The sequence below is a fragment of the Hydra vulgaris genome, chromosome 15 (genome assembly GCF_038396675.1).
Source record: "Hydra vulgaris chromosome 15, alternate assembly HydraT2T_AEP".
NCBI classification, from domain to species: Eukaryota; Metazoa; Cnidaria; class Hydrozoa; order Anthoathecata; family Hydridae; genus Hydra; species Hydra vulgaris.
Genome location: NC_088934.1, coordinates 39,724,099 through 39,751,819, shown reverse-complemented (window position 1 = coordinate 39,751,819; position 27,721 = coordinate 39,724,099). Strand labels below are relative to the sequence as shown.

Genomic DNA, 27,721 nt, shown 5'->3' with positions numbered 1-27,721 from the left:
GTGAAGCTATTTGCAAAAAGAGACCGGAATTATGGGCCAATAACTCTTGGATTTTGCACCACGATAATGCGCCTTCGCACACAGCACTGGTTCTTCGTGAGTTTTTTGCCAAAAACTCTACCCATGTTGCTCCACAACCACCGTATTCGCCCGACTTAGCACCGTGTGACTTATAGCTGTTCCCAAAGCTCAAGAGACCACTCCGGGTAAATCGTTTTGAGTCCATTGAAGAGATCCAACGTGAATCGGCACGCGCATTGAAGGCTATCCCTACCGAGGACTTTTCGGCATGCTTCGAAGACTGGAAAAAACGTTGGCAAAAGTGCATTGGGGCCGGGGGGGATTATTTTGAGGGAGACGATACAGATTTGGAAGAATAAATAAAGATTTTTCATTTTATAAAAAATTTCACCTTACTTTTTGATCACAGTAGTATGAAGTGGGCTAATAATGGTATTAAATCTTTCAATTCAAAGAATTCTAATGAGTATGAATTTTGGAACATTTACCAAAACAGCCTTTTTACTTATCACAATCCCTACTTTCCAGACAACCTATGGTTCCCCAAAAAATATGCTGAACTTGTAATTTACCTATAATATTAACATTCCAATTTGTCTCCTAATCCAATATTGGGTAATAACTCTAAGGGTCACATTAGTATGACTTGGAGAATCTTAGTTTTATATACTTATTTGTTATATTTATTAATATTTTAATTTTGCCGTAGAAAGTTACAATTTATAAAAGAACATAAATAATAAAAAAAATGGCTGGAACAAGAAGAAGACACCAGTTTGTCTTATCACCGAGCCCCATTGTGGCTTCATTACAGGTTGTATTTTAAAATAAAATATATAAAATCGTGATAAGTGTTTGTGATAAAATATATATATATATATATATATATATATATATATATATATATATATATATATATATATATATATATATAAAATGTGTAAAACTACGTTTCAAAATTGAAATAACTGTTAATGTATAAATTCGATTTGTAAAATAAATTTAGAACAAATAAAAGTAAAAGCAAATAAAAGAAATAAGTTGTGCTAGTTTATATTTTTTTACTAAAAAAGAAAAAGAAAATTTAAGTCCGTAGATAATAAAAAACGCTTTGATTCAGATTTAAACTGTTCAAGTGTATATCTTTTGATAGTAACAATCTGTGGAAAAAATTTTACAGGCATGTTTTTGTTTACTTTAGAGTTTTTTAAGCTTTGTATAATTTGTGCTTGCCAAGGCCATGTTACCATAGCTTAGGTGACTGTGTATTAATGAAAAGTATAAACTTTTTAAGAAAATGATATTTAGGTAAGGTTTTGCTTTATGCATTAATGAAATATTTCTTAAGAGCTTTCTCTCTAAAGTTTTTGTATGGAGCTTCCACGACAAGTTTTCATCCAAGACCACGCCTTGAAAGTTTATGAAAGTTTCTCTTTTTATCTTTGTATTATTTATTATAGATCATGTAGTTTAAGAATAATATTTTCATTTTAACTTGGTTTATAAAATAGGATGAATTTGGTCTTTTTGACATTCCAAGAGAGTTTGTTACACCTGAACCACTTGTTTATTTTATGTAATTCTTTCTTAACTATGTTAAAAAGTGTCTTAATATCTCAATGTGAATAAAACAAATTGAAGCCAACCGCAAACAAGATTAAATTTAATAAGTTTGATGTTGAATATAAATCATTTATATAGAGTAAAAATAATAATGGTCGCATTATCGAGCCTTGGGAAACCCCGCAAGTTATGGCGCTGTTTGTTGTTTTTGTTGTTTCATGCTGAATATATTGCTTTCTGTTTTATAAATAATCTTTAAACCAAAGTAATTTTGAAAGAAATGGTAAAACTGATATAGGTCTATAGTTATTAGTATCAAATTCATCACCAGATTTAAAAATAGGGCTGGCTCGGGAAATTTTCAGTTTATCTGGGACAATGCCTAATTTCAGTGAAAGATCGAAGATGTGATACAATGATAGTTGAATGAAATCAAATACTGATAATACGAAAAAGCAACTGATATTATCAAAGCCCGCACTTTTGTTGTTTTTTAGAGTGTCAAAAGCGGATCGCAATTCATTAGAATCTATATTTGTTTCTTTCATAATCTTTTCTGAGGTAAGGTTCTTAATCAAGTAAGAGTGAAATGTTGCAGAACTTGACGGAATTTCTGCTGCTAATTTGTGACCCACATTAAGAAAAAAGCTATTTAGATATTCAGCTATTATTATCTTATCACTGAATAACTTACCATCAATCAAAAGCTTTTCCGGCAGATTACTTTTTGCACAGTTATTATTACCGATTATCTCTTTAGTCGTATTCCATGTTTTCTTATCATTTCCATAATTTTTTTCAACAAATTTGAATAATAAAGCTTTTTTGAGTATTGTTTTGTTTTTATCAAACAAGTTTTTATAATTTTTGTTAGTTATTTCATTTTTATAAGTTTTATTTTTTATGAATTTGTTTTTTTGTTTTTTTCTTGAGGATTTGATTAAACCTTAAGACATCAAAGGAGTTCTTGTTTATAACAACAGTTTTAACTGGAAACGCTTTTTCATAATATTAACAAAATTGACCAAGAAAAAGTTCGTAGGCGTTGTTCGCATCAATTGATTGCAATATAAGATCCCAATCAACGTTGTTTTTTAGTAAATTTTTGAATTTTTGTAAGGAGTTTTCATTGATCTCTCGTTTATATAGGAGGTTTGAGGAGGTATTGTTTAATGCTATTTTTTTAGTAGCTAAAATGGTGGGAAAGTGATCTGAAAGTCTGTCTTAAATCTCTACAACTTCTTGGTCATTTAAAAAAATGACTCTCAAATTATATAAAGTGTTTATAAGACCACACTTAAAATATGCTGTGTTTGTTTGGGTACCGTTTTAAAAACTGACGTAGCTTTGGTTTAATCTGTTTAACGTAAAGTAAAATGGGTTTTAGATTTGAGACATATTCAATACTAAGAAAGGCTAAAAAGACTAAATCTACCATCACATCATCAAATTTATGTTAGATCACTGGTTATAATTCGGAATTTATAAAACTATTTTAGTTTTATAAATTCCGATTTACTATAAACAAACAGTTTATAAGTATTTATAAAACTGTTTGTTTATAATAGGGTGTTTTCCCTGCTCGCTGTAAGTATAAATTGTTTGTTTATTTTACGGCTGCAACTATAACAACAACAATACTAGTAATAGTAATAATAATAATAAAATACTAAGAAAAAAACGTTAAATACGGCAAAAAATTTTAGAAAAAAATTCGGTTCCGTAAAACACGATTTCCTCATAACTACAGCATAAATCTCGTTGGATTAAATCAAAAAGGATATATGAAAGATTTCACAAAAAAAAAAAAAAAAAAAAGAAAAGATTTTGTTTGATAGTTCCATTAGTTTAAATCAGCATAAAGAGAGGGAAAGAAGTAAAAGTTTCCAAACAAACCAATGGAAATTTAAAGTTTCAAGACTTCCAATACTTGCAAATAAATATTGAGAAGCATATGAAAAAATAATCGAAACACAACAACAAATGTCAGGTAAAGATGCTTCAGGTATTTTGGTGGAAGTAAAACTATCCATATATCAATATGATGGTTTAAGAAAAGTGTCCCTGAAAAATTTCCCTCATACAAAAGGTTCAAACATCTGAGAAATTCTCTTATCCTATTGATATTCATGAAACAAAAACCTATGCTATGGTTTCTTTGCAAGCTTTACTGAACCACAAAAACAGCACTTACTTCTAGCTGTGGAGCCTGTTATTAGGACTCCTCAGAATAAGACAAGCTTTAATTAATTTCAAAGTGAACGTTTGATGGCTTTTCAGACCATAGCTCATATAAACAGACATTTTATTATTCCAAAACCAGTAGCTCACTGATTTTTCTAACATGCATTGTTCCTTTTTGTCTTGATTCTGGTAGAAAAATTAATTCAATTTTTCTACCAGAAACAAGACAATTTTTCTACAAGAAACAATCTAAAAGTTGATTATATAAAAGAGTATAAGATAAAATCAATTGCGGAGAAGAATGGAGTAGACTAAAAGTATTGTTCAGACAAAGTGTCTAATCGAAAAAAAACTGTTATATTTTTATACTTTAATTTTTTGTATGGTAGCCCAGCCAGCATTGTGATGCAAGTGCCGTGTGGGACCCGGACGGGATGTCAAATGGGAACCGTACGGGATTTGGCCGCAGGACCTATATGGGTACCATACAGGCCAAATAAAAAAAAACCGAAAAATTTATTGGCTGCTTTTTTTTTTCCCCTATTGACCCCAGAGTTTTCCCCAATGTATTTTTTTATTTTTTACGTATAACCTTTTATAAACTAACTATATTACGTATTTTTTTAAGTATAACTTAGATTTTTTATATCTTAAATTAACGACAATTTGTTTATAGTAGTTTTTTTTATTTTAAACAAGTTAAACGAATAATTTAATTATAATAATTGTTATAAAAGTTTAAAAAGCTAAATGTTTTATATGCAAATTGAAAACACAAGGACATATACATGTATGTTTTATTAAATAAAATAAATTGTTATTACATTTCTTATCAATATATACTTACTAAATCAAGAAGATATACTTACTAAATCAAATCAAAATATTTTATAGTAATATGTTGAGACTACCTAACGCCATACTTTTGGATAAATATATTGCAAAAGAGATTTACTCTAGCAACATTTCTTTTGCAATTTCAACTAACGTATGTTAAGGAGCTGGATAAAAAAAACTATAAAACAAAACAAAATTTATCAAAAAAACTTTTTGATGAAGCACTTTCTGCTTGGTTTCGTAATGCTTAAGGTAAAAGCAAAGACAGCCGAAAAAAATGAATTTCAAACGCAGCATCAAAAAAATGAATTTCAAATGCAGCATTAAACACAGAAAAGAACGTATAGAATATACATAATGCAGCAACAAACATGTAACGTAAAGAATACAGCAGCGAACACTTGTATATATATATATATATATATATATATATATATATATATATATATATATATATATATATATATATATATATATATATATATATATATATATTGATTACATTTTGGCTATTCTGCCCCACTGAGCGTCCTTGGTAAACCTGAGCTTTTACAAAGGTTCTTAATACAAAAGTGTGGTAAAAGTTTCTTACTGAAAATTTAAGTTTAAAAAAACATTTTTAGTTTTAAAAATTTTTTAATTTTAATAACATTTTATTCCAAAAAAACTCAGATTAGATTATTAGAAAATTTCAAGTATTGGAATTTCAATTATAAAACTAAAATCACACACTAAAAAAAAGGTCGAAATTTCTACCTTAGGGTCGCGTATGTGATATACCATTAATAAGGTATAATATTTTACCTTCCAAGGTAGAAATTTTTATGACAAACCAATGCTTTTAAATTATTTTTCTACCTTAAAAGGTAGAAAATTATACCTTACTAAGGGTATATCACATATCCTAACCTAAGGTAGAAATTTCTACCTTCTTTTTTAATATGAATAATAAGTTAATTGAACTGTTTTGAAATTTATTATGCTATTATAATGAAATTATTAAAACCTTAAGTAAGAAAATGCAAATATTTGCTTAAAAATAATTGATAGAGTTTGTGCTTATATGCAGAAATTTTATGCATTTTTTTAACCATGATTTTAATAAACTTAATATTCTAATAATCAATTATTAATTTTTTAAATTTATGTTTTTTTTAATTTTATTTTTAAGATTTAAAGTGGATTTAAATTCACATTGGTTTTGCCCACAAAGAAATTGGTCCTTTATTCCAGATTCTTTCTGTGATAGTGAAGCTTTAATATCACAATTGACTCAAAGGCAAGAAAAATAAAGAAATTTTGTCAAATCACCTTATAGGCCCATGTAGAATGACACCAATTTGAAGTTTCCGATAACCTTTCTTCCATAGTTGTCGTACTACGAAGCGCTCAGCAACATTTTGAAACTGGTTTAGTCCTCATTGAGGTAGTTTTTTCAATTGTGAATCAACACGCTTTAAAGCTCCCGAATGAAGACGCCACTCACTCAGGTTACATGTGATACCAATAGCCTCAAAAGACCAATCACATTATTGCATATCTTGTGAACACTAAAACATAGTTAAATGAAATAGAAATAAAAACTGTAGATAAATTTGGTATAACAGAGAAACTAAATATTTTATGAACTCATTGCCTTCATGTTTGATTAGAGGAGGTGAGCTCGTAACGGTATTTTTGTTGCCAGGCTACATTACCATATTTTTTTGCAAAACATTTTGGTTTGACCTAAGCATGAACATACTAAAGTTTGGTTCAAAAAAGACGTTTCTTAAATGTCTTTTGAATGTTCAAAAATATAATTTTGCGGACTATATGCCGCTGGGCAGGTTACAGAAATGTAAAGTTGTGCTAGAATTTTTGTTCACCTGGTTTTGCACGTTTTAATTCTAAATATGGTTTTAAAAACTGTATGTAGAAAACTAGAAATTTGAAACAGTTCATGTAATTAAAAGATAAAAGAGTGCTTTCTCTTTAATTTAATTGCTCTCAATAAAATAGATTAACAAGTGTGAAAATATCAATTGTATATTTATATATAGTTTAAAAATATCAAAAAAATTAATTGTAACATTTCATAAAAAATCTGTATAATTAAAAGTTGATTTGAACAAAAGTCGAATGGAAAAGAAAGAGTCCGATGAGGTCCGAAGGAATTTCGTAAGAAAACGCGTGTCCAATAGGCACTTTTTATAAACTGAAGTTTCTATGACGGCTACGATTGTTAGAGTAATGACATTCTAATAATCTTAAAAAGTGTAAGTTTAATATAATCTCTGCAATTAGAACAACAATGTTTAATCACTTGTTTGGAATTTTGTAAAAATTACACAAAGTAATAACATTATTATATCAGTTTTAATAATGTTATTATTACACAAATAATAACATTATTAAAACTGATGTCTTCAATAACAATATAAAAAAAGGTGTAATGAAAGCAGATATATCTAGTCATTTCCGAATATTTCTATCATTCAACTCAAGTAAAATTAGGACCAAAACTGATAATGAAATAAGTAAACACAAGTATAGTATGAACAATATTGAACTATTTAAAAAACAATTATCACTTCTTTATGGGATGCATATAGTTTTATTTGCGACGTCATTGTACTTTAAAGACGTTGCAAATAAAACTTATGAAAGTTTTTTAAAAACATTTTGTTCTGTCTATGATGTTGTGAAAAAACAATAAAATTAAAAAGTTTAAATTCTCCTTGGATAACTAAGGGTTTTAAAAAGTCATCTAAGATCAAACAAAAGTTATATATAAATTACCTGAAAAACAGGTACATACAAATGAAAAAGTTGAAATTAAAATTTCAAATATTTATTAGAAAAAACTTGTAAAAACTTAAAAAAGAATTAGGGTAAGACGGGGCAAAATGAGAGAGCGGGGGAAAATAGATATATCGCATTTACAATAATCCCTACCTCGCAATTCATTGTTTTAAGGAATTTTAAAAATTTAATTGTGTTCTAAGATCATTTAGTGTTACAAAAACTAATTTGAGTCACATCGACATAAAGAAGATGAAGAGAAGAACAATCATTTTGTCTCTTAGCTATATGACAATTACGAATTTTATAAAAAAATTTAATATTCAAATTTTGTGTTTTATTATGTTATTTATTATGTGTCATTTATTATGAGTTAAATTACACAATTTCGATGCCAAAATGTTGCGGGGCAAAACGAGACTTGGTTTTGTTTGTTTTGCCGATATCAAACATGTTTATTTAATGCTTTACATTAAAACAACAAAAATAACAAATATTATTTGTAATAGAGATGTAACGGAGGTGAATTCGATATGTAGCGGTGGTTTATAGGAGCCGGAGGTTTAAATTAAGACTTACAATTCCCAGGTTATAAACAACTTGCAAGAAATGTTTTTATTTTAACTTTTAAATTTCAAAACAAAGTTGTCTTGAATTAAAACTTTTAATTTCGATCGATTGGGTTACATTTTCACATTTGATCTTTTTTATAACTTCTAATTTAAATTACTAGTACTTGAGAAAATCAATCGAAGCTTACCAAACCTATCAAAGCAGTGAATGAAGCTCCGAGGCATCTTATATATATATATATATATATATATATATATATATATATATATATATATATATATATATATATATATATATATATATATATATATATATATATATATATATATATATATATATATATATATTTATGCATTTTGCAATAAAGTAATTTGGTTCCAATAAAGTAAACTTAAAACTTTTGTTGCTTCCCTAATTTGTATATAATAATACTAATACCTCCGTTAGATCCCTAATTTGTAAGTAGTAATATTTACTCTACTATTGAAAGATTAGAGTAAATAACAATATTTACATATTGTAGATTTATATACTTTATGTTTCATCATTTGCTTTGTTTAGTTGTTTTTTAGAACTATGTTTTATATTTTGTTTAACTAATATTTATTGGATATGTTTATACTTTATGCAAGAGGTAATTCCTGCTATATTCACATGATGATGATGATGATTATCGTGATGATGATAATGATGATGATGATCATCATTATTAAATATGAAAAGTAAAAAATTATGGGCAGATATGATAATTATATCATCATCATTATCAGGCTTTAGCCTTCTTTATATATGATGTTTCGCTAATATAAACATCTGGAGCATTTTCTTTCCTTAACTAAAGCTCATTCATACAATGTCTAAGGCACTCCTTCAAGTTTTCTTACTTCTAGCATTTAATACTGAAGCTGCTACGTTTCTACATGCTGATACCTAAATTGCTTTAATCTTCTCTAACAATCGTTGTTCGATACAATGTTTTTTTAAATCTGTCTTTATAACTCTTACCCATCTTCATTTTTTCCTTTTATATACAACCTACCACTTTTTAAGTTTTCAGGTTAACATTTCCTAGTTTTTTGGATCTACCCTCTAATTTAAAGTAAGTCATAATTTAAAAGTGGTTGCTTTCAACCTGCTTGGAAGTAAATAAGAGTTTAAAAATGTATAATTATATGCCATTATTCAATAATTAGTAAACGTAAGTATAAACTATAATACAAATTTTTATGGCAATCATCGAGTAAGTTTTCTGATGATTTTTTTAATTATCAAGCCCAAATAAATACCAGATAAAACCCAATCAAGCAAATTTGCTTGATTTTTTCCTGCAAAAAACTTTCAATTTTGCCGGGGTCGATGATGCATCATTTTTTAGATTACAAAAAACGAACCATTGGTTTCCAAAACATAGTTTAAACATAGTCGATAACTTGGGAACATTAAATTTCAATAATGAATTGCACCGAAAATTTTTTTGGCGCTCAATATAAGAAAAAAGAAAACATTACGTCTAAAGAGTGATGAGAAACTACAAAGTTGTTGCATGAAAAGGTTGGTAACTAATTCCTCAGTGGAAAAAAAAAAAAAATTCTCATGGTAATTGTGTTGAAATTAATGACAATTTAACACTTTAAATTTTTTAAACAGCATAAATAAATGACTTGATCTTAAGTCATCATTTAGAATTAATTGAAGAGAATATTTTTATCAGCCAAAGACAAGATGAGTTTTGCACAAATGATTCAGAAACAACGAGAAAAAATGGAATTTCCCAGCTTTTTGATCGAACTGAAATGGATGATAATCTGTTGATAGATCCCTGTGAAACTTTTTTCAGGAGAAAACTTTTACTTGGTTCTAGCAGCATGGCCTAAAAAACAGAAAAAGTAAGATGATTTTTGATTTAATATGGAACAGAAAAGAATTTTTGGGAACAAACACTCTGTGTGATTTTGACTACAGAATGCAACACTTAAGCACAAAATGCTATAAAAAAATTCTTTCCAATAGTGATTAAATTTGTTTGCTATTGGTTGCTGTAAAGCAATAAAAAATATTCATTGTTTATTTTTACTGTTTGTTATTTTCAACAACAAAAACCAACAATTTCTCAGAAATTTCAAAAAGATTTTGTCACTGGAAAGAACTAAACCCAAGCATTGCTGAACATAAAGATAGCTATGAACACCAAAGATGCTATTCTGATTGGAAATCTCTCAAAAAAAACCTTGAAGCAGAAAAGTACTTGAATTTAAGAGCTGTAGTAGTGGAGAGACATCTTGAAAGTGATTGTTGATGAAATTTTGCTGATTGAGTTGATAAGCCATTATTATTCTTGAGTGGATGTATTGTTAATTGTTGTATAAACCAATGCATTTGTTGATGCCAAAAAACCCCATAACGTCCTACTTTTTTCCTCAAATTCAAAATAATCTGATTGAATTACTCAGGCAGAAAGTTATAAATGAAATATTTTCAAAGAAGCTAAATTCAGCTCTGTTCTGTTTGACTGCACTACAGATGCCTACCACAAGAAGCAGATAACCCAAATAATCTGGTACGTCAGTTTCAATGATGTACAATTTGGTAATTGGAAATTGAGGAAAGTTTTGTGGACTTCATTGAATCTCATCAAAAAACCAAAAAAGATTTTGCAACAGAAACCCCTGAAAAATATGAAAAGGATGTCTATAGATTTACTAGAATGGAGCCAATGTCTGGAAAATACAATGATCGCCACAATTTTCTCCGTGATTCAAAAAAATTTGTTCCATGTGCAGCTCACACTTTTAATCTTGTTGGTGTCCATACTGCGGAGGTTTCCACACTTATGATTACTTTTTTTTGGAAAAGTTCAAAACCATCTTTAACTTTTTCCAAGTTCTACATCAAGATGAGGAAATTGAGGATAGTATTGACATTCTTTTTAAAGGGACACAAGGTGATTTGCCATAAAAAGAACCAATCAAACCATTTCACACACAAATCAAAGAAGTTCTTCAAGTTTTGGAACCCATTATTCACAATCCCATTATAAATGCTGTCACAGTTTGCATTGCAAGAAGATCTTATCATTGAAGTTGATTTCAGTATTTTTTGTGTTCGTTGAATTTCTGGAGTTAAATTATTTTTTTAATTGACCGGAAACAAACTGCTTCAGTATAAAAACATTTCAACTGATACTGCAGCAAAAAAAAAAGTTAAAGAATTGAAAGCTTCTATTCAGAATGTAAGAGGTGTTGGGGTGGACAACAGAATCAATGGTGGTGCATATACTACTAACTTAATGGAATTGGAGGTGATTTTCTTATCATTAGGAAGGTTAAAGTAAAGAGGTTAGCTCTTTATGAAGCCGAAGACGACTTTCACCACAGCAGAAGGAGTTGTGTTTAACAGCATTATTACACAAATTTAATGTCAGCTTGAGACTGTCGGCTGTGATTACTTCAATTCTCTTTCACAAAATTAAAAAAAAAATTTTAATGACAAATATAATAATAATAAACAGACAGGGGCTCAAAGAAAATATGGGCTGCAAAACACCAACCAAATCTTTTCATACAGCCCCAATAGATATTAACAATGATAGTAAAATAAGGTAATAATTGAAGTAAAAAACTTAGCTAAATAATGTTTAACTAATACACCAATAAATTCACAAATAGTAGAAAAGAAGGTATAATATTTCAAAATACAAACAGTTGAAAAAGAAGATATATTATTTAGAGATACAAATATTCGCAATCAGTAAAAAAAGAGGATATATAATTTAAAAATATAAATAGTGAAAAGAGAACATATATTTTAAAAATATAAACGCTAATAGTGGAAACAAGAAGAAAATAAATTTAAAAATGCAATTTGTCAGGGAAACAAACATACTTATATATATATAATTTATAAACAATGTTTATATATATATATACATATATATATATATATATATATACATATATATATATATATATATATATATATATATATATATATATATATATATATATATATATATATATATATATATATATATATATATATATATATGTATATATATATATATATATACATATATATATATATATATATATATATATATATATATATATATATATATATATATATATATATATATATATATATATATATATATATATTAGTAGAAAATCACTTAATAAATTTGTTTTTCTTTTAACACTGTGTTTCATCAATAAAGACTCATCCGAAATGAATAATCAAATTAATAAAACTTCTATTTATACCTAAAATTAAAGTACAGCAAGTCACAAATGTCTTGATTAATGTAAATTTTCACACGTTAGTGGAATATGCTGACACTATTATAAAATGAATTCTTTAAAATTGGTTACTTCTGCTTTTTTAAAAAAAATATTTTATAAAAATAAGATTTGATGTAATTATTATTTCAGCTTACTTAATTTTATAGTTTTTCAGGAGAAACTACTTTTCGTGCCTACATGTAGCAATTAATTCCAATTTTTTGTTTAATAAACATTCTTGATTTGCATGTGTAATTATTCCAAATTTTTCTTGTTGGCATAGTATGCATTTTTTGAAAATATTGTTATATGCAGGTGCTGTTTTAAGGATGAACCACACGGAATATTCAGTATTCCAGAATTCTTGTTTTGAACATATTGCTTTGAACATATTTTTTTCTATTAGACAAATAACTTTTTATCCAATGATAAAATTTATTGCATACCCTATACCATTTTAACTTTTGTAACAGAGTAAAGTTATTAACAGTGTCAAATGTCTCCAATAAATCTTTGTAAAAGACAGTTTTTTTTTTTTACAAATATTGTAAACAAGTTTATTATCATAAATAAATAAATAAAAAGTAAAATGTATTCAAAAAAAAGAAGATACATTTATTTGCGGATTATGATGGTAAGAAACAATTTCTTACACTACCCACACAAACACACATACACACACACATATATATACTAACATATATATAAACTATATATAAATTATTCTTTATTTTTTATTACTTTTTAACAATTACACTAATATTATTTACTTTTTATAACTTTTATTTATAATTATTATATAAATATATTTTTACAGTTTATTTAGCTTTCAGGTGTTTAAGCACGACCTGCTTTTTTTTCACATCATTAAATAAAATAAAAATTAAGTATACGTTTTTTAAAGAAATGTACTATTGCAGTTTTCTCAGCTTTCAGGTGTCTAATTAAAACAAATTTCTACTTTCAAATCAGTAAATAAAATACTACTGAAGTGGAAATACATTTCACTGCATGTTAAAAGATATATAAAAAAAAATGCAGACGGAAAAAGTTTTCCTCATAGTCATTTTATATTGCTTTCATGCAATACAGGTATGATTTTATATTTAAAAAACATTTTTTTTTGAACTCATGAATAATAAAAAAACATAATATGTAACTATTTTAATGTTTCTATTTTCTTTTCTTTATTTATCACCCGTTTATAGTTTAATGTTAAATTTTAGTTATCGGAATCTTCGGCACAATTGAAGATTTATCTTGAAACATTTAAAGTATCCTATCCTAAACTTTTGATGCTAATTAAAGAACGAGAGTTTGAGATATGTTTTGGTGCTGAATCGCTTAACTGTTTTACATCAAAAACTTTGGTTTTTGATAAGACAAACACAATAAGTTTTCCTCAGGCTTTATCAGATAAAGTGGATAACCCATTAATTTTAAAATCATCATCATCAAAGGTAAATGTGAAGTTCAACTTTTTTAATAAAAAATATTTGTTTTTTAATTAATTAGTATTTGAATCTCTCTTTATAAACCTTTGGTGAACAAACAACATTGGATCAACCAACGTTGATATATGTTGGGTTAAGTAAGGAAACATCAAACAACTAAATCTAAAGTTGCTATAACGTTGGTTACACTAACTTTATTTTTCATCATAACTACAACGTTGTTATAGCGTTAGTTGCACTAAGGTTTTTTTTTTTCATGAGAGATACTACGTTATTATAACGATGGTTAAAATAGAATTACTTTTCGTAACATTGGTTAAAATAACATTACTTTTTCCATTTCCAACGCTAATCCAACGTTGTTCCAACGTTAGCATACCCACTGGGCCATAACATAACTTTAAATCTACAAAGTGTTTGTTGGGGAATCGGGTAAAACCGGTGTAAATAAGTGAACGTGTGGAGACAAAAGCTAATTGCATTTTAATTACTGAAAGTTTTTTTAGAAAATAAATTAAGATAAAAAATTATTTAGTTATCTTCTTTTTAAGGAAAACGTTTATTACTATATTTGCTCCTAAAATATTTGTAATATTATGGGACTATGTGGACGGTTAATACTAATCTAAGGAAAATGATTCCGCGGAATGTTTTGTTGTTTTTTGTCGTTAAGTTTAATTAAAGAGATATAATATAATCTTAGTAGTAGGATGATTTTCAATTATATACCGCGTATTCATCATAATTTAAAGTTAACCAATCATATTCCACTTTTTAAAAATATCATCTGATAGTATTGTTTCAAAACGTCGTAAGCAATCCAAGCATTGCAAGTATGCAGGTGGAAGTTTATAAAAATTAGTAAACAATATTAAGAGCTCGTTTTTATTTTTATTTTTATCTTGTACTTTTTTAACGACTAATCATCAAATTATGAATTAGAATTAAACTAATAAATGCCTAAATAAGAAGTATTTTTGCTGGATGTACCAAGAGATATTCTTTTTGAGGTAGAAGGTATATTTATATTAATTGACACGCTTATAATTTAATTAAGTTTGAACTATTGAGACGCTTCTAAATTAAAAAAGTTTTATTTTTGTGCTGGTTTATCTTTCATTTATTTTATCACTCGTTAAGTTTGTTTCCCTTTTCAGTTTATGGTTTGTTTATCTTTAATTTTCTCTTTAAAATAGTTTGATTCTTTCAACGCATTTTTTAAATCATGTAAATTACCAATATATGCAAAAAAATTGTCAGGTATAGGAGGTATAATTTTGGGGCTTGGTGATAAGACTAAATTTGTCTTCCTCTAACCCCGGTCATGTAATTACTTTTTATAAGTTACGACTGTAAATTTTTTTATTGGCAAAAGTGTAAATAAATAAAAATAAAAAATTACTCTATATCTCCATAAATAAAATGTAGCAATTCGTTTTTAAATCCAGCAAAAACGCTCCAAAACAAAATAAAATAATGGAGAAATATGATAATTTCCTTGCAAAAAAAAACGTTTTTTAAGAACGTAACAAACCTGTAGCTGAACAGAGAAGCAAAAAATAAAGTTTAAACAAGTAGTCGAAATTTTTTCAAACTTTGGTATTTATACCCAAATCGAGCAATTTAAAAGTCGATTGCTTTACGTAGATTTTGACTTTTGTTGTGATTTCTTTTTGATGGTTCAAACAGTTGTTAAAAACTTATCCAGCCTTTTAAGAGAGTAATCTACTTCGATTACCACTTTTAAAAGTACAAACCACATTTCAAAATTTTCCTTTTTTCAAAGCTAAGACGCCAATTTGACTTGCGGCTGGAATAATTATACTACTAAGGACTGTACCACGACCCTAAACGGTTTTCGGCTTTATTCATCCTCTAGCTAGTCTATTATACCTCTATGATTTAATCTAAACCCACAATTGCAACTGTGTTTATAGATACTACACAAATGCCAAAATGAATTTACGATCACATTTTATATAACATAAAAAGGAAAAGTAAAAAAAAAGACGAGCCAACGCAACCTATTTATTCTTACGTTTTTCATGTTTCTAAAAAATGCCAATATGATTATTAAAATATCATTAAGAAGCCATCAAAAGTATGAACACTCAAATTTAATGTATATCCCATTAAAACCACACTAAATAAGAATGAAAGCCGTATTATTTTCCTACAAGAAAGTTATAACTAATACATAGACAAATCTACTGACTTACAAGTCAGTAGATTTATTTATGTACAGAATATACAAATAATTGTACATATATGCCTTTACAAACAATTATCATATTGTATCTATACTTATTATTATAGGAAAACCAGTTAAAAAAGTTAAATGGAAAACCTCATATTTTTGCTTTTATTTATAACTTTATTTAAGATAATCATGTACGTACAACAATTTTTCATTATATTTAAAAAATTCATTCTGTATTAGTTCTGTACACAAAACTAATCTGATGAGTCATGCAATTAAGAAACAATATTTTCTTCAAATTCTTTATCTAGCATTCTTACAATGTCTCCGAACAGTAGCGAAGAATAGTTTCATATGAAATCCATGTACAAACAAAGTCGAGAGAAAAAAAACAATAATAACGAAAGCTTGCTTAGATTGCCGGCTATTTTGAAATCAAGCGTTGTTTTCTGGCAGCAATCACAACCTATTAAAATATTTTTATCTTTGTTTAGTATAACCCTGATTACAGTTTTATTTGTTGTTATACTTAACGAGTATAACTCGTTAAGTATAACAACAAATTTTTATTTGTTAAATGTAACTCTGTTTTACAAATTTAATTGAAAGTTTATTTTAAATAGTAATTCTAAGTATTTTCATTACAAAACCGCTCAAACATATATACAACTATGAATTGAAAATTACCAAAGCTGTAAACCTTAGATATCATGGAATATTCTAGAGTTTACAACAATGTATTGCAATGGAATTGTAGTTTACAATAGGTTAAAATTTAACATTCAAAATGAGGCAAGATTGTGTTTTTGTTTTTAGTATGGCCCATATAATAGCCACAACTAATTTAGGACGTATTATATTAAGGGTTATACCTAACTAAATGGAATAATTATATGGATGCATAATGCGTTCCACATGGGGGCCACACTGATCATCAGCATATATATCAATCATCAACTGGAATATAGTTTTACACTTTTATTCCACTTGTAAGCACTATGACCACACGTGGGCCTCATATACCTTTCTTTTCGGGTTGCAACTAAAAATAAATGTCAAACCTTTTATTCTTTTTTAGTTTACAATTTTTGGTATTAGGTGTTGATGTCAATATTTTTGTGTTTTATCCCATTCCGTTGAATGCATTGTTAATAAAAATATGTTAGTTTGCAACAATGAGTCAGCTGCTGCTTAACTTTTATATCAGCATCAATTTGCAATACAGTTCTAAATTTTTTCCCAATATCAAATAGATTAAAATATCAAGAAATGCCTAAACTTTTGAGTGTGTTTTTTTACAATTTACAGGGAATGCACAAATATCAAAATAATTTCGTGCTTTATTTACTACCTTCGTTTGTAACAAAGGTTTTGATGCTCATTATAAAATCTGATATAGAAGTAAAGGTTATTTTGGGTTAACTTCTAATATTATTTTTATCTTTTATTTTGTAGCTTTATTAGGTAATTTAAAATTACTAGTACCTCTATAATCTCTATCAAATTTCTAAGAAAGTAAAGCTTAAGTTTATAAATTGTCAGTGCTATTCTTACAGAATTCTGTTCCAACTTTCAATTATATTAAGAGAAAGTTTTAGTTCATTTTAGTTATATTTATATATATATATATATTTATATATATATATATAGTTATATTTATATATTATATTTATATTATATTATATTATGAGAAAGTTTTAGTTCATTTTTAGTTAACATTTTAGTTCATGAAATGGGTCTTTCTAGATTAGTTGATCACTTGTTAAAATTTATTAAATTATTTCTTAAATTTTTTTTAAAAACAAAAAATAACAAACTTTGAATTGTTATTATAAACAGTATTGAAATTTCTTTACAAAAAAAAAATTAACAAAAATAGTAAAAACTATTAACAGTAGCATAAAACTCAAAAAAAAAAAAAAAAAAAAAAAAAAAACCCTCAGCATTCTGTTTATTTTACCTTTTTTTTAAACAGTTATCAGAAGAACTGTCACTTTGTTTTTTAAAACTGTTTTGCCTTCACTCTTTTGTTACTCATTTTGTTTTTTATGCGATCGTGGTAAATATCATGTCATAAACAAATAACAGGGCAACAAAAAATTTTTTTTTTGGTGCCGAGCGAACAATTTGTTTTTTGTATAGCATTTCTCATTTTGATTTCAAATATGCGACTCATTTTTCACCATCACGTCAAGTTGTAAAGATATTTGGGTTCAAATCTTTAGCATTTGGGGTAAAATCCCTAATATTGTCAAAAAAAATTATTCAAAAGTATGTCAACCTGGGTCTCAAAAGAAGTGCATTTTCATAGAGATTTTAAAAATAATATTTGTTTGTAATAAAAATAAGTATAATAAGTTTTGTATTATATTGTATTGTATTATTATAATGCCTTATAATTACACCACATTAAATTATTATAATTAGCAGAAACATTTTATTAAAGTTTTTTTAAGAGTCATTTTTTCACATAATTTTTTTGTCAATGAATTTTAAGGAAAAATATTTATATTTCTAAAATCTCTATGAAAATACGCTTCTTTTGAGACCCAGGTTAACAAACTTTTAAATAATTTATTTTTGACGATATTAGGGATTTTACCCCAAATACTAAAGATTTGAACACAAATATCTTTACAGCATGACGCGATAGTGAAAAATGAGATGCATATTTTGAATCAAAATGAGAAATGCTATACAAAAAACAAATTGTTTGCTCGGCAACAGAAACTTGTTGTTGTTGACCTGTGTAATTAGCTGTATCTCTAGTGTGATCTGCCAAGAAAGTTAGAAGTGCATGACTAACTCGTGCAGTTTTGTTTTCCTTGTTTCTGTCTTCAATAGCACTCTTAGACAAAGAAACTATTAGAGGATACTTAAAATACCTAATAAAAGAAGCACCACGAATTATCATTCTATGCATTCTATGCACATGCATCATTCTATGCATTCTATGCACATATGCATACATGCATCATTCTATGCACATATGCATTCTATGCACACGCATCATTCTATGCATTCTATGCACATGTTGCGACAAAGGTGTGGTTTTTTAAATGTTATATCAATAATGAGGGCAAATAGATGTTCAGATTTCTTATTAAAAATGTATATATCCGGTCTATTATTCGTACTGTTCATACCAAAGAGTAACTCTCGAAACAACTTATTCATTCTGATTTAGATGCTCTCTGTAGTACACTATAAATAATAAAAAAGTACATTAAAACATATATATATATATATATATATATATATATATATATATATATATATATAATATATATATATATAAATATATTTATATATATATAAATATATATATATCTTTATATATCTCTTTTTATATATATATAAATATATATATATCTTTATATATCTCTTTTTATATATATATATATATATATATATATATATATTATATATATATATATATATATACATATATATATATATATATATATATATATATATATATATATATATATATATATATATATAAATATAAAGAGAAGAAGATATATAAATCTATGCATACCTGCTTATATTGGATCCATACATGTGAAGCAGTAAATCACCTTCTATTTGTTTACGCTCACACTGTTTGATAAGTTGATTACCACGTTTAATCAGATTTCCACTTTTTCTATATAAATAAATATTAAAACTGAAAAATATTTTCAAAAAATGAAGTAAAATCCTATTTCCACTTTGCTAACATATTGAGTCGTTGAGAAGATTGTTTTTTATTTTATTACATACAAGTAAATGATTCAAAGAACTAGCTCTTTCAAGCAGTTTTACAAAAGATATTTTTATAGTATCACTCTGTCATAAAAAAGCCTCACCGATATGCATTTCTTTTATAGTTTAGTAGTGCCACAATGATGGCATTGTAAGCTATAGACCTCAGGTTTAAGATGTAAGTATTGCAAACAAATTATCTGAGAGATGCATTAAAACAAAATAGTAATGAAAAATTAAAAAATTTACTTACTAGGTTTGAAAATAAATTGTCTTTTTTTAGGAGTTCTTTGAGTGTATTCAGTTCTTTCAAGTCATTAAGAGATAAGTGTAACTTATTGAAAATTCCTTTTTCATATTTTCTTGCTGTCAAACTTTGCAACAATATTGTATTAACTTCAATTTGATGTTGAAGAATCTTCATAACAACATTAACTAATGAAGCTATACCAGTTAGAGAAATATTCAAGGATGAGAAGACACTGGAATTGAAGAAAACTTTGACATTGGCAATGATATTTTAGGAGCTTCATTCTTTGCTTTTAATTACTATTTCATTTATTTGCATCATTATTATTTTCGTCTACTTTATATCAGTGACCATTCTTTCTGAAAAAAAGTTTGTTATTGATGTTATAGAAATGATAATTATCAAAAACAAAACAATCACATTAATTTATACTTAATTCAAACTTTAAAAAACTGGGTATAAATTATAGTGAAACTAAATAAAACAAGAAAAAAGTTTGATAAAAATATTATATTATTATAAAATATCCTAAAATAAGATAATTATAATTAAAGCAAAAAAAACAACTTGCTTTATAATTACATCGCATTAAAACCATTTGCATAATATCAATTAAATCAAAGCATTTTTTACCTTTATTTTCATCCTGTCATCATTTACCTTTTTTGGCAGAATTGTGTCTGACTATCTTAATCTTCTGTTTGCAAAGTTTTGTGTGCATTAACTTGGCACAAGCTTTTTTGTATGTATCTGAATAAAATAAAATGTTTATTTAATATATAGGTTTTATAAGTAAATATTCTAAAGGTCTATAATACCATAACTTTTTTATTTGCAATTTTTTGTTAGAATGTTATTTGTAAAATTACAACAAATAGTTAAATATAAAATATTAGATTTACCTGTGCTACAGATAGTGGAAATGTTGGGCTTTGACGAAGTATCTGACAACTCCCTGGTCCTGCTTGTTTTTGAATCTAATAGCAGGAATTTACTAGCTCATTGACAAAACATTTATTGCCTAATATTTTAAAAGTAAAAACATTTTTTAAAAGGAATAAATCAACTTATGTAAACTGTAGAAGTTTTGCAGAGTATCAAATTTTTGCAAGTTTTGCAAAGTATCCAAAATCATTATTTCATCAACATTGCTTGCATGTCTTTTTTGATGACACTTAAAGTACTTGTCATGATTTACTTAAAAATAAGGCTTTATAAAATCTAATGAAGTTAATAAAATTTGATATAATAATTTAGTAAAAAACTTTTAATAATGAAAGTAGATCTGCAGCATATTTTTGTAAGGAAAATGCGCATACTTCTTATCAATGTTAACAAAAGAGCAATACTTACTGCATACTGCATTCTCTGATAAATTACTGATAAAGTATATGACAATGGATGTAGAATTCCAATGATATGTGAAAAGTGTCTCTAACTTTTCAAATCTGTTGCATGCAACTAAAATATCACCATTTCCATATAATATGGAGATAGTGATATTTTTGCATGCAACTGCATGTAATAGGTTATTGAAATTAATTTGTTTCTGTGCTCTAATAAGTAAAAAAGAGTATTCTGGTCAGCCTATATGTGTATACATACATACATACATACACACATTCATACATACATACATACATACATATATATATGTATGTATATATGTATGTATATATACATATATATGTATATATATATATATACATATATATGTATATATATATATACATATATATGTATATATGTACATATATTAAAATTTATATTATATATTTAATTTTAATTAATATATACTTAGATATACTATATATATATATATATATATATATATATATATATATATATATATATATATATATATATATATATATATATATATATATATATATACATATATATACATATATATATATATATACATATATATATATATATATATATATATATATATATATATATTTATATATATATATATATATATTTATATATATATATATATATATATATATATATATATATATATTATATATATATATATATATATATATATATATATATATATTTATATATATATATATATATATATATATATATATATATATATATATATATATATATATATATATATATATATATATATATATATATACACACATACATATATACTTTTATATTTGATAATACTAAAATTAATGCATTTATATTAATAAGATATATCAAAATACTTCTGGGTTATTTAAACTATAATATTAGCAGTAAGTGAAAAAACTAATAATACCAAATGCAGCTTGAGTTTCAGGTATTCTCTTTAAAGCTATTAAACGTGAATGTATTGCAGTTACACTCAATAGCTTTATAGATTTCCTTTTATCACTAACTATAATACAGTTACATTTAATAGCTTTATAAAGATTACCTGAAACTCAACCTGAATTTGGATTTATTACTTTTTTACTTACTATTAATATTATATTTTAATTAAATTATTAAATAATAACAAAATATAAATAACTTGATGTATTATTTGATTTAAATAAATTATTCGATGCTGTCTTTATCGAATAAACATCCAAAAATCAAAGTTGAATTTATGTTTAAAATGTAAAATTCTTTAAATAAAAAATGTTTTTAGATTTCCTTATATCAATTAACTGCTTTTTATGCAATGTTATTTATTTATTAAGATATTTAATAAAATTTTACATATGAAGATGTCTATCTAAGAATAAAAAAATTAAAAGATTACAAATCAAGTGGTGTTGATAATTTGCATTCAGCTATTTTAAAGAATTGTGCATCAGCCTTTGCCATTCCACTTACGTATATTTTTAAAGAACTGTTTAAAACCAGCAAACTACCAGTGCAATTTAGATCAGCAAATATCACTCCTCTGTACAAAAAAGGTGAAAAAACCTTAGCAGGAAACTACCCACCAGTATCACTCACCTAATTTGCATGTAAAAAAATGAAAGGTATAATCAGATGTAAACTTGAAACTCATAAGTCTTAGTTCAAACTCTTAGTCAAGCAACAGACTATCTTACAATATAAGCAATATCTTACAATTAAATCAGATTCTATTTGATGGTAAAAAATGTAAAAAATTGAGTACATATAGCTATTTTTTCACTCATTTTGAAAGAAGCTTTTAAGAAGGTTTTAAGTTCCTAGAAGTTTTTTAAAAGAAACGTTTTTTTTTTGTTAAAAATAAATCATGCTTAACGAATCTACTTGAAACACTTGATTTTATTTCAACCGCCATAGAGAATGGTAAACCTGTTGATATTATTTTTGTGGATTTTGCCAGGGCATTTGACACAGTGCCATTTAAAAGATTGTTGCTTAAACTTACAGCTTATGGAAATCTGGTCTGATAATACAATGAATTGAAGCATTTTTAAAAGAAAGAAAACAAAGAGTTGTGATAGGCAAAAATGTATCCTCTTGGGCAGAAATTACCAGTGTTGTGCCACAAGGGTCAGTAATTGAACCACTCTTGCTTGTACTATTTATAAACGATTTACCTAAAACTCTAAAAAAATCTAACCAAGCTGTATGCAGATGACATCAAAATTTTGAATGAAATGCTTTTCCAGTGCATCAACTCTTTCATTGCAATCAGATCTTGATTTTGCTTTTAGTGGACTCAAGACTGGCTTGTAAAATTTAATATTTCAAAATGCACGGTCATGCACTTTGGTCGAAGTAACAAAAAATCACCCCTTTAAATCAATGAACAAAAGTTAAATATAACAGAATCTGAAAGTGATCTTGGAGTAATCTTCTCAAGCAATCTGAAATGGAAAAATCATGTAGTAAAATGCATAGGCAAAGCCAACCAAATGTTGGGTTGGATTAGAAAATGCTTCATTTGCTTAGATATTAGACTGCTGAGAATACTATATGTTTCTTTTGTGCGACCACTGTTAGAGTTTGCAGTACAAGTTTGGCCACCTATTCGAAAGGGAGAAATTGAGTTATTAGAAAGAGTCCAACATCGCGCAACTCAATTAATACCTTCACTTAAAAAAATCAACTATGATTATCGTCTAAAACCTCTTGACTTGACTACCTTGACAAAAAGGAGACAAAAAGGAGATATGATTCAACTTTTTAAATTCTTCAATGATTTGGAAAAATCAAAAAATTAGTATTCAACAAAGATCACAACTTTGAATATGTCAAAGAAATCACTAAGCAAGCATGTCGTGAAAATTTTTCATTTATTAGATCTGCCAATTTATGGAATAGCTTGCCAAGCGAATTGGTTAAAGCGCATATAGCTAACAGTTTTAAAGCAGGTCTTGATTGCTAGATGAGCAGCAATCAAGCAAATTGGCTGTCATAGTGTGTTAACACCACACTCACTGGCTCACACCAGTTACAACAATTACTAATACTAATATATATATTTATATATATATTGTGTGTATGTGTGTGTGTGTATGTATATATATATATATATATATATATATATATATATATATATATAGAACCCTTAGATGTTGTCCGAAAGTTTTTTCCATATTTTGTTGACAAAAAGTAAAAATTAAAATGCAAGACCGGAATTTTTTTTTTTTAATAATGATAGACTGCCTGGCCCAACCAAACCCTCAGTCGATGTAGCAGCACTCCCTTGCGGGTCAGGCTATTTGTCAGTCGATGTAGCAGCACTCCCTTTCGAGTCAGGCTATTTGTCAGTCGATGTAGCAGCACTCCCTTTCGAGTCAGGCTATTTGTCAGTCGATGTAGCAGCACTCCCTTGCGAGTCAGGCTATTTGTCAGTCGATGTAGCAGCACTCCCTTGCGAGTCAGGCTATAAGATAGTCGATGTAGCAACACTCCGCGCATGATTTACAGTAAAAAAAATAAAAATAAAAACATTTTATTAAAAAAAATAAAAATAAAAACATTTTATTAAAAAAAATAAAAATAAAAACATTGTTTATATTGTTAAAAACATTCAGAATGTTTTAAAAACATTCAGAATGTTTTTAAAAACATTCTGGTCAATTAAATTTGCGTTTTTGTGGTTTTTTTATATAACAATTAATTTGTAATTAAATTAATGGTTTTGACTTTCGTCCAATATTATATATATATATATATATATATAAATATATATATATAATCAACTTTTTTTCAGATTAAAAAAAAATAGTTTAATAAATTAAAAATATTTAACTTTTTTTATAATCTTTAAATAATAAATCAAAATATTATCAATGGACATCTTCAATATTTACCTATAAAACCTATATATTAAATAAATTTATTTTATTCAGATACCTACAGAAAAGCTATATATATATATATATATATATATATATATATATATATATATATATATATATATTGTAACTATAGAATAAAAGTAATCTATATACTCCTTAACTGTTGTTATAAACAAAGATATTTAATTCTTAATTTTACTTTTCATACTGTTAACTAAATTAAATAAAACAATTAGCTTAAACAGTGTCTGAAATACCTATAAATATGAGACAAAAAAGAAGTTGAAGTTTCTTACTTAATGCCATGAGATAATAGTTGAAAAACATATTTTAAAAATAAAGAAAAGTCTTTAATTTTACTTCAAAAAATATTTGTGATAGCATGCATATTTTGCAATTACACTTTTGCACCAAATAGTCTTCTTTACATTGAGCACAAGTTATATGAAACCACCTTGAGCATTGAACACAAATTATATAAAACAACCTTGAGCATTTACTGCAAGCAATCATACAATGCAAGTGCAAGTCATCAAGCGAGTGCATTGCAGCTGAATATTTACATTTGAGCGATTGTTATGCATAATATTTATGTAGGTGGTTTCTGGCCTCTGGTTGTTCACCAAAGGCCAAGTGAACAGCATTTGCTATAGCAAATAAGATACAATCCACACTTCCAATCTGTTGTTAAAAACTTTTAACGTTTATTAAAATACTTGGTGAAAATTCAGAATCAAAATTAGCAAAGTTCTTGTAACATCTGGCCAACTGGTTAATTAAATTTGAATCTAAATTGTTATACATACTATCATATAGTGAAATAGACCAACTTGTTAATCAGGAGGTAACCCAGTGGGAATTAATAAGGTGGATCTGAATGGAATTTCTAAATTTACTTATTGCCTTCAATCTATCAGTCTGTGACAATAAGGTATCCTGCAAACCAGAAATATCAGGAAATTGCTTCTTCATAATCATTTGGCAAAACTTATATATTCAACAGTTAATTCTTTATTGTCTAATATTACTTTTTTGATTGTTTGAGCAAAAGTAATAGTAAATTTTTCGGTAGTAGGTTTAGAATATTTCTCTAAATATTTTTCAACTATATCAACAATATTATGTGAAATCACATTTTCAAATGGAGGATAATAAATTTTTAAGCAAGCCATATTGTATAATTGTTTTAACTTCTTATTGGAATCATTTACATTACATTAATGAGAAATATTTTTTCTAAACATTGGCAAATTTTGTATGGGCCTGTCAATTAGGCTCCAGCTTTGAATCTTTTCTGGAAAGCTTTTTACAATTTCTTATTAACACAAGAGTGCCAACTTTGTGCAAGTGTTCATTGGAACAATGTTTAGCATCATTAACTTTTTTTTTGGCGTTCCTGAGCCTTTTGAATTTTTTTAGTGCATTCTTTTGCATTTTTATTACATCTCCTAACAGACATCCTCTGTTTTAGTAAACTCTTGTCAATAGTATGTTTACTTTCAATATTGCTTTTTATCAATTTTATTTGCAAATCAACAGGAAATCTAGCTTGTCGTCCATAAACTGGATAAATTGGGGTTTGTTTTGTAGATACAGTATAAAAATAAAATGCTCTATATGTATAGATTCCACATGTTTTGGCTTTCATCAACATATTATAAAATTTAAACGTTGAAGAGCTTGATTAAAACTTTCATCCTGACTATTGCTCTGTGGGTGGTAGACACTTGTAACATTGCACTTTGTTTTCAGCATTTTATTTAACTCACAGTTTACCTAATCAAAAAAAATATTTTGAATATATTAAATATATATATAAAACTTTTAACAATATTGTAATTTTTAAATAACTATGAAAGATATCATTAAAAATTGGCATTTAAAGATTTTTAAAAATTGAGAACTTAAAATAAACTATAAAGAAATCAACAAAATTAATTCAAAAACTAAAACCAACACAGTACTTTATATAAAAACTTTCGCCCTTGATCACTAATTTGAACTTTACAGCAACCATGTCTTGTAAAGCAATTATACAAGAACTATGCTACATTTGTAGGTGTTTTATTGGATAAGAAAGCAACTTCAGGCCACTTAGAGAATAAACATGTTGGAGTTATAATGTAGTTTTTTCCTTTTTCTGTTAGAGGATGGAGGTCCAATTAAATCAATTCCCACTGTACTCCGTACTTCATCTTTAACACATTTAGGATGTAGTTTAGCTGAAAATTTTTCAAACGCTCTGTAAAGTATAATATAAAGGATAATATTATACATATTGTAACAAGTTTAACTATAACTGATCATTTTAGTTAATTTAGTATTTAATAACTTTATATTATTTGCAATATTGTTATTAAAATATTGTTTACAATTATGTTTATTTATTATTTTCAAAAATAAATATGATATATATGATATATATGATATATATGTATATATATATATATATATATATATATATATATATATATATATATATATATATATATATATGTATATATATATATATATATATATATATATATATATATATGTATATATATATATATATATATATATATATATATATATATATATATATATATATATAT

The 27,721-nt window shown here is 26.3% G+C and overlaps 1 protein-coding gene and 1 long non-coding RNA gene across 3 annotated transcripts in view; one reads left to right on the top strand and one right to left on the bottom strand.

The window, feature by feature from the left end:
• The first annotated feature begins 13,172 nt into the window (after positions 1-13,172).
• Positions 13,173-27,721, top strand: part of LOC100204309 (uncharacterized) — a 30,839-nt gene continuing 16,290 nt past the window's right edge. The window contains exons 1-2 of the mRNA XM_065820364.1: positions 13,173-13,331; positions 13,466-13,699. Of these exons, the coding sequence (XP_065676436.1) occupies positions 13,275-13,331; positions 13,466-13,699 (291 nt within the window). The 5' untranslated portion in view covers positions 13,173-13,274. The remainder of the gene's footprint in view (positions 13,332-13,465; positions 13,700-27,721) is intronic.
• LOC136092347 (uncharacterized) lies at positions 18,978-27,371 on the bottom strand. Of its 2 annotated transcripts, XR_010644358.1 has the most exons (7): positions 27,092-27,371; positions 25,488-26,903; positions 20,793-20,911; positions 20,551-20,640; positions 19,894-20,249; positions 19,435-19,542; positions 18,978-19,097 (listed from the first exon to the last, which is right to left on the bottom strand). It is a non-coding gene; the product is annotated as an uncharacterized LOC136092347 (long non-coding RNA). The 2 variants fall into 2 exon arrangements; XR_010644357.1 differs by lacking the exons at positions 25,488-26,903; positions 27,092-27,371 and having other exon boundaries at positions 20,793-20,930.